General features: G+C 41.2%; 2 protein-coding genes across 5 annotated transcripts in view; one reads left to right on the top strand and one right to left on the bottom strand.

Moving 5' to 3' along the window:
• The window catches only part of ACACA (acetyl-CoA carboxylase alpha), a 285,398-nt gene extending 273,004 nt beyond the window's left edge, over positions 1-12,394 (bottom strand). The window contains exon 1 of one of the 2 annotated variants that reach the window (XM_086686727.1): positions 12,257-12,394. Coding sequence is in view for 1 of the 2 variants with exons in the window: in XM_086686712.1 (XP_086542838.1) it covers positions 12,257-12,294 (38 nt within the window). In the remaining variant the exon portion in view is untranslated. The remainder of the gene's footprint in view (positions 1-12,256) is intronic. The other variant, XM_086686712.1, reaches the window with a different exon arrangement.
• A 419-nt stretch (positions 12,395-12,813) lies between these two features.
• Positions 12,814-13,773, top strand: part of TADA2A (transcriptional adaptor 2A) — a 53,002-nt gene continuing 52,042 nt past the window's right edge. For all 3 annotated transcript variants that reach the window (XM_086686708.1, XM_086686707.1, XM_086686705.1), the window contains exon 1: positions 12,814-12,899. The gene's annotated coding sequence lies outside the window, so the exon portion shown is untranslated. The remainder of the gene's footprint in view (positions 12,900-13,773) is intronic.

Genomic DNA, 13,773 nt, shown 5'->3' with positions numbered 1-13,773 from the left:
ACTTCAGCCAGGTCACGATCTCGCGGTCCGTGAGTTCGAGCCCCGTGTCGGGCTCTGGGCTGATGGCTCAGAGCCTGGAGCCTGTTTCTGATTCTGTGTCTCCCTCTCTCTCTGCCCCTCCCCCGTTCATGCTCTGTCTCTCTCTGTCCCAAAAATAAAAATAAAAAACGTTGAAAAAAAATTTAAAAAATAAATAAATAAATAAAAATAAATAAACTTAAATAAAAATAAGTTAAAAAATAAAAAGCTATCTGACACACTTAAAACTCCCACAAAACTGAACATATTTCTTAGAAGGATTTCAAGGACTCCCATCTTGAAGGACTCTGCTTTGCCAACCCATACATGACAAAATAAGGTAGCTGGGTTGTCGGAATGTTCCCACCCTATTCAATTCTTTATGGCTGGAAGAGAAAAAAAGCAGGTCTCACAAAGCTACTACTACCTGTCATTGTCTTATTCTGAAATTAAAACAGCTAAGTAATGCACAGGTTCAATTTCAGAATGATTTATTTAGATATTTTTTTCCTAGACATTTGTAAGGACTCCACAGTGTTGAAAAGAATTGCAACATGCAGCAGCAATAGCTAAACTCTTTGGTCTATTTTCCACTAAAAAGCACAGAGCTCTCCAGGGTAAACCATAAAGTATCTTTGCCCAACATTTTTATTTGCCTAAGCACAGGGAAGATGGACTTTTGACAGAACACAGTCCATGTGCCAGAGTAACATCACATTAGGGAAGCGTGGCCTCCTTTTCTGTGTTGTCACTGTTTACCCTTTCAGCTCCCTTCTTCCCACCTAGATAGGAAATAATTTCCCATATCTATACTTTCAATGAAATCCTTTGTCTCCTACCCACTTATTCTTCCTGGGGGATTAAGGATTAAAAGGATACCTCTTATCCTCTAACTGCAGATAGTAGCAAGAGCTAACATTTCCTCCACATCCATCCTACACCTCTACTACATAAGAATAAAGGCTCTGTCTTCTGCTAAAGTAATGTTAGGAAAACAAGTAGGTTAAGGAGCACATTGCTGGCCTAAACAACCACAAGGGCCTCTATTTCCCCATGGTTGCTCTCTTGCCTCTCTTTAATCTGCACACGGTTCTCCACCCTGTAGCCAGAATGAGCTTTTCAACATGCAAATTTGATCGCATTACTCTTCCGCTAAAAACTATCCAGTGACTTCCCACTGCTATCAGGACAAAGCCCAAAATCCTTAACGAGACAGCTAAGGCCCTAAATAGTCTAGCCTGTCTTCCTCTCCAGCCTCATCTCCCGGCATTGTTCCCCATACTCTAGCTTTGGCCACAGTGGCCTGGCTTCCTTCCTGCTTGTCTCAGAGACTATGTTCTCTGTGCCTCATACACTGTTTCCACTCCCTTAGCCTCCGCCTTCCCCTTCCTTCACTACTGTTTGCCTATTTAACTCCTACTCATCTCTCAGATATTGGCTTAACAGCCACCTACTTCATAGAGCCCTCCTTGACCTCCCAAACTCCATTAGGTTTATGGTGTAAATTTCCTCCGTGGTATTCATCTGTTTGTAATTGTTTTCCTGTGGCATTTGATGGGAGCCTCTCTCATAGGTGAGCTACACTAAGAACAGGGGACCATGCCTGTTTAACTTACATCATGTCCCTAGTTCTGCAGCTGTGTCAAGATTCTAAAGGAATTTTCTCATATTTTCTGCTTTTAATTTTTATATTTTTATTTAAATATTTAACCCATTTGGAGTTTATCTTGATGTGAGGTACACACTGGCATTTATTTTTTCCAGATGGTTATCCAATTGTCTGCACCGTTTATTCAGTAGCATACCTTTATTATATATTAAATTTCTATATTTATTTTGGTATACTTCTATACATTTTATTCTGTTACATCTGTCTTTCCATATGCTTGTATAACTGGTACCTTTTTTTTCCCAAAGAGAATTTTTTTAACCTTTATCTTTGACTTCTCTGTAATATTTGGCACTGTTGATGAATTCATTTTCTTTGATGTACTTTAGTGCTATATTCCTAGATTACTGAGTAGGTAAATAAACATGTACTTAGGGAACTAACAAGTCAGGGGCAGCAAAATAATAGTAAAGAAGATATAAGCAGAGAGGTGACCAAAGGAAAAAATTAGAACTTTGTTGGACTCTCCTTACACACACTTTATATCTTACAACATTTTTATTTTAAAGATTAAAAAAATTTTTTCAAATAAACTCTATTCCCAAAGTGGGATTCCAACTAACAACCCCAAGATCAAGAATTGCATGCTTGGGGTGCCTGGGTGGTTTAGTCAGTTGAGTGTCTTATTCTCGATTTTAGCACAGGTCACAATCCCAGGGTAATGGGATCAAGCCCCACGTCAGGCTCCATGCTAAGCATGGAGCCTGCTTGGGATTCTCTCTCACTCTCCCTCTGCCCCTCTCCCCTGCTCGTGGGCTCTCTTGCTCTCTCTCTAAAAATTAAAAATAAAAAATAAAAAATAAAAAAAATAAAAGAATCACATGCTCTACCAACTGAGCCAGGCAGGCACCCCAATATTTTTATTTAAAATTAAATGAGAAGCACCATGTTTTCAGTGCTTAGGGCCTACAGGGTCTGAATAATGCTCTGCTGACTACCCCCAACCTCCCATCTTTATTGTCACTTCTCTTACATCTACTTCTCCCTCTCTGGATCATGGGCTCTTCCTCTGTGTCTTACCTGTTGTCATCCAAATTTCTATTCTTTACCCATAGTTTCTCTTTTCTCTATTCAATGAACTCAGGCAATCTCATCCTCTCCTGTGGCTTCAAAATTTCCAGCAATTTGTGCTAACTCCCTAATCTGTGTATCTGACCCAGACTTCTCCTTTAGCTTTTGAATCTGCCTAGTGAAGGTCACCTGTATATCCTACAGACACCTCAAACTCAACATATCCAGAACAAAGCCTGCCCTTTCCCCTTCAGGTCTGCTCTTTGCCTGATGGTCCCTTTCTTGGTAAACAGCACCATCATCCATCTAGTCAACCATGCTGGACATTTGAAAATTATCTGTAATTCTATTACTTCTCACTTTTCTCCCCTAATCCATTAATTGCTTCTTAAACACTTTAAGTCCATTCCATTTCTTCTTCTTCATCCCCATTCTAATGGAGCTAGTTCAAGCCCTCATCATCCCTTACTTGGACTGCTAAAACCCCTGGCCTTTCATTTTGTTGCTTTTCAGTCCACATCACTGCCAGAGAGATTCAGGTCTAAAACCCAGATGAGTGATAACGTTATTTCCCAATTCAAAATGCTTCACTGGCTTTCCGTGGCTTCTGAGTAAAGTACAAAGCCCGCTACAGTCTGACCTCTGTCTACCCATATAACATCAAGTACAGTGGCCCTCCTTCTTGCTCTCTGTACTCCAGTCATATAGACCAAACTGGCCACCCTATTTCATGCTGTGGCCTTTGAATAATTCCTTTTACTTGGAATTTCCTTCCCACTCTTCTCCAAGACTTAACTCACCACTTCCCAGAGTGGAAGTTAATTCTCCCTATAATTGGTGAGTCCCTCCTTGGAGCCCTTAGTGTACCTAGCACATCTCTGTTACAGCATGTATTATGTTGCAATTATTTTTATGTATATCTGTCTCCCCAACTGGACAATGAGCATCTTTTTGAGAGCAGAGACCATTTTATTAGTCCTGGCGCAGTCCTTGGCCTAGAATAGGGCTAAATAATATTTACAAAGTAGAGAAATGAACACATAAGAATGTTCTAGAAGTTTCAAATAAAAAAATATGTTCTGTAGGTTGACTTGTAGAAGACTAGCAGACTGTCAGAAGGCCTCTCAGGCTACTTTATAGGCTTAGAAACCCAACTTTTCCACACACAGAGAATGGTCCCAATATTTAGCAGCAGGTTTACCCTAACCAAGCTCATATGTAAATTTATCAATTACAACTAGCATTATGATTGTCATATGTACAAAAATACTATCCTCTGTATAACTGGCATATCCTGAACCTGAAGGTAAGCCTGTATGGGAAGCTGCATTTATTTATGTATAATTGTTTGCACTCTCAATGGAAGAGAAAAAAATCTTATTCTTGAGTGGCAGAAAAAAAATCTTACTCTTTTTATATACTGTATATATATATATGTTTTAATATATAAACAGGTGTCTATCTGGCAGATCTGTAGTATTAGAACTTCATTGGGGGAAGAAGCAATTAGGGAAAAAAGTGTTAAGAAGGCTCTTTCTGGCTGAAAATAATGATAAAAATCTTGAGAAACACTAGTTTAGCCCCTATACTAATTCTTTCTTAAGGAATCAGAACTAGCAGGTTAAGTTCTAAAATTCAAATATTCGTTGGCATTAGGCTGGTATAGTATCTCTACAATATAGCAGCCTGTAACAGGGTGATTATGCATAAAATTCATTGGCCAAGACTCTTTTCCTTGAATGGACACTCAGAAAGTCAGCCTCCATAGGCTTCAACTCTTCCATTACTAACTAACCCCTCCCTCCTTCAGGCGATTCATTCTCCCTTTGGATATGCTATATGTACTCGGTATTTCTCAGGAGCCAGTCCACTTCTTAAAAATCTTTACATATCTTGGTTGGGATCCATCACCTTACCTTCTGAGGTTGTAAAAAGTAGTGCTTACAAGTTGGAGGTAGAAGTTTGAATCTCTACTATGCTGCCTGCTTCCACTCTCTGAGCATCAGTTTCTGCATCAGTAAAATGGGAGTAACAACACCTCTCTTAATGGGCTTTTAAGAACTAAAACGAGAAAATATATACAGAAAGACTTGAGCAATAGCTATTTTTAGCGCCAAACTGGGAGGAGAACCTTGCTGTTTCATTTTGAAAGTGTGTGTGTGTGTGTGTGTGTGTGTGTGTGTGTGTGTGTGTGTGTGTGCGTGTGTGTGTGCATGATTAAACAGTAGAGTCAGGGAAAACTATTGTCCTTGGCATGATTATAGATTCTAGAAAATTAATAAAGTGAGGAGACAAACACTAAAAAATGTGTTTTGCTATGTAAAAACAACCAATTAGTCATTTATGGAAACAGCTTAACATTTAAGGCCTAATTATCACTCAGCACAATAACAAATACATATATCATTAAATATGCATCAGATTAACCTCATTGTAAATTTTACTTGATTATAATAGTAAAGTACTCATACTGTACTCTAAGGAAGATTCTTATAGTTAATTGCTCATAATGCATAAGTCTGTTCACTATTTACATTAAGTAATGGGACATAGCTCAAGTTTGTTCTGTGTTAGAGGTAAAGCTGGATTATCCATTCTCGATTGCAACTATGTATTGGTTCTGTGACCTGTGAGATAATTTACACCCTCTTTATTGTAAACAGTAAGGTGCTAAAGAAGCAAGCAGCAAATGAAATTCTATTTAATTGTTTGGTGCTCTGGAAACCTACAGGTTTCTAGTAGGTAGATATGATTCAAATAATGAAAAAATTCTAATGTTGAGCACTGGCCAACCTAGCCTAGTTCAACTTCTAAACAAGCCCCATGGTCATCCTATGGAGCACTTCTAGAATTAGAATTACAATTATAATTTATTTGACTCCCACCATGAACTAGATATTTTACTTTTAGATTTTTAATTTTTATTTATTTATTTGCTAAGCATATAGCTATTCATTTTATTGTTTGGTAATATTTTCATTTTTAAGTCATTTTGACAGCAGTATGTTTAAAAAACTAAAGCCCATATTTCATGAAAAAAATGAATGCATTTTTGTTATTCAGTATTGTTGACATTCCATGTTTAACTTAAAATGTTTGCGAACATTTACCATCCATCTACCAATGGCACCAAAGTGATAACACTGATAATATAGATAGCAGAGAACACAAATCTGCTTAAGAAGCTTCCCCATTTCAGAACTTATTATTTTAGGACGGTGACCAAAGACAATGATTTAACACTTGTATCTACAAAGGTCAATTTGCCTATCATTTTAGTGACATGACTTTTCTTTTAGATTAAATAACTCTTCTTCATGAATACTACTTTTGCTTGTTATGACTTCATATTTTCTTGTGTATGTACAAAGAATGAACTGATAGCTATTAATGCATTAGCAAAAAGGCATTTGCTCAGTGATGTCACTTTTAGGTCAATATTGTCACTTCCTCGAAATAGGAACCAGTGAATTTTAACACTGATTCCATTTTTTCATCCAGTTCATGGAAGAAAAGAAAGCTTTCACAAGTTAATTCTCTCAAAAGTGACATTACTGGAAGATATATCAGTTGATTCAGTAGTTAAAATGAAGTTAAAATGATTTGGTTTGTGCTGATAACATAAATACAGATTTTGGTACTTCAGAGCATCATAGTTAAAAAAAATGTTCTTTTTTTTGGCTTCTAAAATCCAGCAGATTTTTATTTTTATTTTTATTATTTTATTTTTTAAATTTACATCCAAATTAGTTAGTATATAGTGCAACAACAATTTCAGGAGTAGATTCCTTAATGCCCCTTACCCATTTAGCCCACAACCCCTCCAGTAACCCTCTGTTTGTTCTCCATATTTAACAGTCTCTTATGTGTTGTCCCCCTCCCTGTTTTTGTATTATTTTTGTTTCCCTTCCCTTATGTTCATCTGTTTTGTCTCTTAAAGTCCTCATATGAGTGAAGTCATATGATTTTTGTCTTTCTTTGACTAATTTCACTTAGCATAATACCCTCCAGTTCCGTCCCCGTAGTTGCAAATGGCAAGATTTCATTCTTTTTGATTGCTGAGTAATACTCCATTGTATATATATACATCTTCTTTATCCATTCATCCATTGATGGATGAATTTGGGCCCACAGACATTTGTGCTCTTTCCATACTTTAGCTATTGTTGACAGTGCTGCTACAAACATTGGGGTGCATGTGCCCCTTCGAAACAGCACACCTGTATCCCCTGGATAAATGCCTAGTAGTGCAATTGCTGGGTCATAGGGTAGTTCTATTTTTAGTTTTTTGAGGAACCTCCATACTGTTTTCCAGAGTGGCTGCACCAGCTTGCATTCCCATTTATTTTTTTAAGTAATCTCTACACCCAACATGAGGCTTGAACTCATAACCTTGGAATCAAGAGTTGCACACTCTACCAACTGAGCCAGCCCCTGAACTAGGTATTTTATACATATAGCCATATTCTTACAAAACTCTCATGGATTAGGTACTATAATTTTCATTTTATACGTGAGAAAAAAAAGCACATAAAGATAACAGCTTGCTTAAATACTTGAAGGTGGTAAAGGGTAGTAGTTAAATTTGGTAGTTAAAATTTTTCTGATAAACAGAAGTCACTCAGCACCAATATATTCCTAGTTCACCTTTTTGGATTCTACCCGAAGCCTGGTGACTAATGAGACAGATACTTTGCACTTTGTATAGATCAAAAAGAAGTCAGTGTGATGAGGAAGAGGCAGAAGAGGTGGGAAGCAAAAGCCCAGATTCATGAACACTTTGCTTAATGGCCATGGCATTATGAAAATCCTGATTATCTGCTAACTCTTCAGTTTTAAGTTACATTTGGACTGTTTATTAGTTACATTTGGCCAGGTCTGGTTTTCATTCTGGCTGTGCTACCCACTGACTAAATGACTTTGGGCAAGCGTTTTTTGTTTTGTTTTGTTCTGTTTTGTTTTACTTTTCTGAGCCTTATTTTTCCTTATCTGTAAAAGTAGGATGCAGTAGGCCCCTGTAGGAAAAATTTTTTTCCTTCTTGTTCATCTCTGAGATCTTTAGGACCCTCTTATGCAGAAGCATCCTGACAGGCCACCATGTGGAGAAAGGGCTACACAGACCTTACATTTCTATAAACAGAGTAGCAGAAGTGCTTCAACCTTTCCTCTACAGGCTGGTCATAATTGGGGTGGATCAAGTTATAAATTTTTTTTTAACGTTTTTATTTATTTTTGAGACAGAGACAGAGCATGAACGGGGGAGGGGCAGAGAGAGAGGGAGACACAGAATCGGACGCAGGCTCCAGGCTCTGAGCCATCAGCCCAGAGCCCGGGGGTGGATCAAGTTAAATAAGCAGTCTAGGAACCTTCTGGAAAGAAAATAATTGATCCCTTAACTCCTTTGACTAGGGTGATCACAAAAAGAGAAAGATAAGGAGGGAGGAGTAAGGACGGGCAGGAAGGAGGAAAGCAATGCTGCTGAATGCAAGAAGCAGCAGCAGAGGCTGAGGAGGCTGGAACCAGTCCTGAGCTGGGCCACAGAGGAGTCTGTGCTTCTGTGAAAGTAACTCAGCATGTGAACTCAAAGAGCTGAGAGCTAAGAACTGTAATCTTTGAGGTTCATGCCTTCTGTGGGGTGAAACCCTCTCTACTAAGTATGTCATGGAAGATTCCTTGCCTTGAAGAGCCCCTGTAACTGGCAAAGGACTTTGCCCCAGGTCCTAAATCTCTGGCTAACTTACATTTACTGGGTATACCTTAGAGTTTAAAGGGTAGGAAGTTGAAACCCACAAGAAGGCATAGACTTTTAGATTTTCTGTTTTTATCTACTTGTATACCAAACTGCAAAGAACCACCTCAGTTACAGGAAAAATAAGTATTAGATGAGATAAAGTTCATAAAGACTTTCAGCACTCAGAACAAGTGAGTAACTAGAAATGGTAGAGAATCATTTCCATACAGAGGGAAGCTCAGAACCTGCACTTGATTTTAATTACACCAGCTTAACAGTTGAAGAGGAGCTGCTGAGATATTGTGGACTTGGTCAATGGCACCTACATCATAGACAGACCCTGGGAGTAGGATACAATTTTCCCTCTTGGATTTCAAGTTCCAAAGCCAACTTCCTCCATTAAGAATGGAAGGGCTTCAGGGCACTTGGGTGGCTCAGTCAGTTGAGCGTCTGACTTTGGTTCAGGTCATGATCTCACAGTTTGTGAGTTCAAGCCCCGTGTTGGGCTCTGTGCTGACAGCTCAGAGCCTGGAGCCTGCCTCAGATTCTGTGTCTCCCTCTCTCTCTGCCCCTCTCCTGCTCATGCCCTGTCTCTCTCTAAAAATAAATAAACGTTAAAAAAAATTTAAGAATGGAAGGGCTTCGAAGATGTGATATCGATCTGTCCTAAAGTTCAGCCTTCAAAAATATTACTTCAACATAAACTGATCTTGGATATTATTAATGTAAATTTCTGTCTTATGAAGTTTTTTTCAGGTTCCTTTACAGACATATTTAGTGAGGGAAGAAAAGGCTGTAACCAGTTGAATACAAGGTGCTCTAGAAACATGTTCAGAAGGCTACCCTATGGGGCACCTGGGTGACTCAGTTGGCTAAGTATCTGACTTTGGCTCAGATCATGATCTCACAGTTTATGAGTTCAAGCCCCGAGTCAGGCTCTAGGCTGACAGCTCAGAGCCTGGAGCCTGCCTCAGATTCTGTGTCTCCCCCTCTCTCTCTGCCCCTCTCTCACTCATGGTGTGTCTCTCAAAATAAATAAAAACATTTTAAAAAGTAAAAGAAGAAGAAGGAGGAGGAGGAGGAGAAGGTGGCTACTTAACCCAGAGTTTGGGGGCAAGGAGGGGGGTCAGGAAAGATGTTCCTGAGGAAGCGATGTCTAGGTTGAGGTGGAAGAACCAGGCAAAGGAAGCCTGGAAGTATCAGAGTGCATACGGAGAAATGGAGGTATTTCTGTTGGGCTGGGAAATGAAGAATAGGATGGGGTGGTGCTGACAAAGAAATAGGAAGATTCTAGACCCTGAAGGTCTTTCTACAAACAGTGGCCATATAACTTATTGTACAAACTGAGATGCTTCTGAGAGTGAAATGGGACAATATTACTAATTATAAGAGGACAAGAACAAATAAGAACTGACCTGAGCAAATTGGGACTTATGGTCACCCCTTTGTTTTTTTTAAACTTTTATTTTGTGTGTGTGTGTGTGTGTGTGTGTGAGAGAGAGAGAGAGAGAGAGAGCGAGCGAGCGAGCGCTGGGGAGAGGCAGAGGGAGAGAGAGGAGAATCTTAAGCAGACTCAACACTCAGCAAGGCAGGGCTCGATCCGATGACCCTGGGATCATGACCTGAGCAAAAATCAAGAGTCCCATGCTCAACCAACCGAGCCACCCTAGCATCGCAGGTCACCTTACTTTTAAGTCATGTTCAGGTGCTTGGACCTGCAGTGAAATCAGGTATCTTCTTCTCTTCTTATATATAAAGGCAGTGAAGTTACAAAGAAGAAAAGACAGTGTCTGTCCTCAAGCTCTGTCTAAAGAAGACACACATGTAAAGAAATAATTTTAATACGGTTATACAACTTTAGTTCTAGCCTCTCCTCTGAGCTCTAAATTTACATATATCATTTCCACTGAGATTGCAAAACACAAATCCAAAACAGAAATTTTAATTTTTCTTCCCACAGCTGGTCTTTCACTTCCCTTCAGCTGGTCTTAAAATTGATGCCACTATCCACTACATTGCTGAAGGCAAAACCCCAGAAAAGCATTGCTTTAATCAGTGTTATCCTTCTCTCACTGTGCATTTTAAATTCCTCCACATCTTTCTTAAGCACAATAACTAAATTGGGACTTGGAATTCTAATGAGACCCTAACATCAATTGAAGCAGAGGATGATTTTCAGGTGTTTGAATGCTACGTTTTTAACAAATAGATCCCAGGATTATGTGGGGGATTGTTTTTTCCACAATAGTACGACATTGATGACTCATACTCGACAATCATGACGTCCAGATCTGGATATATGCCCAAGCCAGTCTCAAAAACCTTCAGTTTAGGTGAGAAAGACATGAAGAAAAGGCCTGAAGTGCCTGACCCTATCTCATCTTTGTAAAGATGTGAGTGGTTGCAAAAGTGTAAAGACATAGGTGAAACACCAATGTTGATAAACCATCTGTTGAACGATTGCTGTGTAAAAGGAAAATTTATGTTTTAAAGAGTAATTTTAAGGTTTCTACCATCTATTCTCCACACAGCTGCCAGAGTGATCCTTTCAAAACAAATCTGATTACCTCCCACACCACACATCATGGAGTCTTTCATGAGCCATCTCTGCAAAGAAACTGCTCTAAAATAAATAAAATCCAAATCCACACTCCTTGGCAAAATAAGTTTTCCGATTTGTTAAACCCTAAATAAAAGTTTCCTTCAGTCAAAAAAAAAAAAAAAAATCCGATTACTCTTTTGCTCTTAACCCTTCCATGATACTCTACCACATCCTTCCAAAATGCAAAGTCCAACCATGGCTTACGAGATGATGCATGATCTGGTTTCTGCCTTTTCCCAATTTATTTCCCTAATTTGCTGTGCTGCAGCCACATCGGTCTCCTTGCTTCTTCTCCAACAAGTCAAGCAAGTCCCTATGTCAGAGCCACTGCAATTTGCTGCTTCTCTTCTAGAATAGTTTCCCTCTGGAAACCCACGTGCTGCCTTCCTTGTTTAATGATTAGGTTTCTGCTTATGTGCTCTTTCAATTAAGAGGCCTTCCTTGTCTACCTCAGCTAAAAGGCCATGCGCACATCATTCTTATCCCTTCATTCTGATTTATTTTTCCTCATAAACTTGACACATTACTGGACATTATCTATTATCTAGTAATACGTGTACTGTTTTGTCAATCTCTCCCACTATTATATGAGGCAGAGACTGTTTTGTTCACTGCTGAATTCTCAGCACCTATAACAGTGTCTGCTCATTAAACATTTGTTGAATAAACGACTGAATAGATTTTCTGATTTACATCAAATGTAAAACTACATTATAATGTATCTACTGGCATGATGCATAGGAAAATGTCTGGAAGACTATAACCAAAATGTTAACTGCTTATTTAACACCAGTAGAAGCTGGTTTTCACATTATTTTCGCTTGTGTGAATTTTCTGATTATTTTTCAGATGAATTTGTAGTATTCATATACTGAAAGATGAATAAAGAGGCTACACCGGCAGAAAATGCAAATGAATTCAAACAGAGGTTGGGCATTTTTATGAAACAGACTTCTAAACAGATGTAACCGCATAACGGTGAAATTAACCACGGCTTGAATCCCCTTCCCAACACTTCCTAGCCCCGTGATCCCAAGTTATTTATAAGCCAGTCTCCAAATCTTCACCTCGAAAATGGGGATAATAATAGTGCCTACCTCACAAGGTTGAAGATTAAAATGACACCATGGATGTAAGCGCCTCTGTACAATGCCTGGCATGCAATAAACACTCGACAAATGGTAGCTATTATAATAATTAGTAGTAAAAAGATGTTGGGACGTACCTAGCCCTCAAGATTGACATCAGAGTGGACCACCACATCCTCTCATCATTGCGCCTCTATCTGGGCCCCTAAAGCCCAAAGAGGGGATGGTTCTTTCCAAAGAAGAGAATTTCGACGTTCCAGAAGCATCTGAATAAAACGTACCCTGTTTACCCTTACACCATTCAGTCAGTCTGGTTAATCCACGAGCAGCACTGCAAAACCCGACTGGCCCCAGTTTCCTTCGCTGTAACAGGGGCGGGGGGTGGGAATGTTAGAAACACAAAAGCAGGACGGTACCGGCCCGCTCCACCTCACCGCACTCTGGCGCGGATCGAACGGCGCCACGCACCGGTAAGCCTCTGGCGACCCGCAACGCGCCACACGCAAAAGTGACTGCTGCCCGGACTCAAGTCAGGCAAGCTACTCAGTCAGCCTACCCCTCTCCGGGCCTCTGCCAGAGGACCGCGGCGGGCGCGCGGCGAAGCCTGGGCGCGGGCCGAGGGGGCGGAGGGGGCGGCGGCGGCAGGGCCGCGAAAGCAGGGGAAGGGCGGCGGCGGCGGCGGCGGCGCGCTCGCGCCTGTGCCGCTCGGGAACGAGCACGCACGCCCGGGGGCGCGCGCGGCAGGCGGCACCGCGGCGCGGAAGAAAGGGACGCGACGAGGTGAGGCACGAGGCGCTGTGGGGTGGGTGGCAACGGGGCGCTAGCTCTCTGGCGGCCGAGGGGGTGACGGGGGCCGCGAGTTGCGGCGGGGGAGGGGTCGGGCGTTGAGCCCTGGCGGCTTGGGGGACAAGGCGGGTGGATGGTGAGGGGAGGTGTGGGGCTACGCCGCGCTTGGGGGAGGGCGGCGCGGGCCCGGCCTGACCCCTCGGCCCCGCCTGGCGGCGAGTCTGGCGCGCCCCGCCCCCTGGGCGGCCCTGGGCGGCAGTGAGCGGCTTAGAGCTTCGGGATTCCTGTCTGTACAGTGGCGCGCCTAATTACGCTAGCTACAGCAGCTCTGGGCCATGCACCTGACCGACGTTACTTTTCCAGTCTGCAAGTAGGCCTCGCACACTAGGTAGGAGCTGAGGCCGACTGAGGCTCAGGTGAAATGACTTGCCCAAGATCACACAGTTCAATAAGGAACGAAGCGAGGAACTCATCCTTGTTTGCAAAATTCCAAAGATTGCACCAATCCAAAGATTGCACACAGAACGCCGTTCTTCACAGTGCCTGCCTGCCTTCTCCCAGTGACTTTGAATTTGGCAGATGTTAATCTGGAGCCACCACCCATCCTTTCATGGATGTTAGTGTCAGAAATATCTCTTGTGAGAAGAAAGGAGGGGAAAAAAGAAAATTACGCTTATTGCGATTGTGATGTGGAGTGTTTATACATCCTTTATTTGATCATTTCTGTTAACCTCTGTTGAAATGTCCCTTTTGTTCGCAATCTTTAAGACATTGTGCAGGTAGTAGTCTCAGAGCTTCCTTCTTTAAAAAAGCAGCATGCCTGAGAAGGTTGGGAAGATTCAAAGATAATCCACATACAGTGGTACAA

The sequence above is a fragment of the Puma concolor genome, chromosome E1 (genome assembly GCF_028749965.1).
Source record: "Puma concolor isolate L17-30 chromosome E1, mPumCon1.1.hap2, whole genome shotgun sequence".
Lineage (NCBI taxonomy): Eukaryota > Metazoa > Chordata > Mammalia > Carnivora > Felidae > Puma > Puma concolor.
This window is presented reverse-complemented; position numbering and strand designations above follow the sequence as displayed.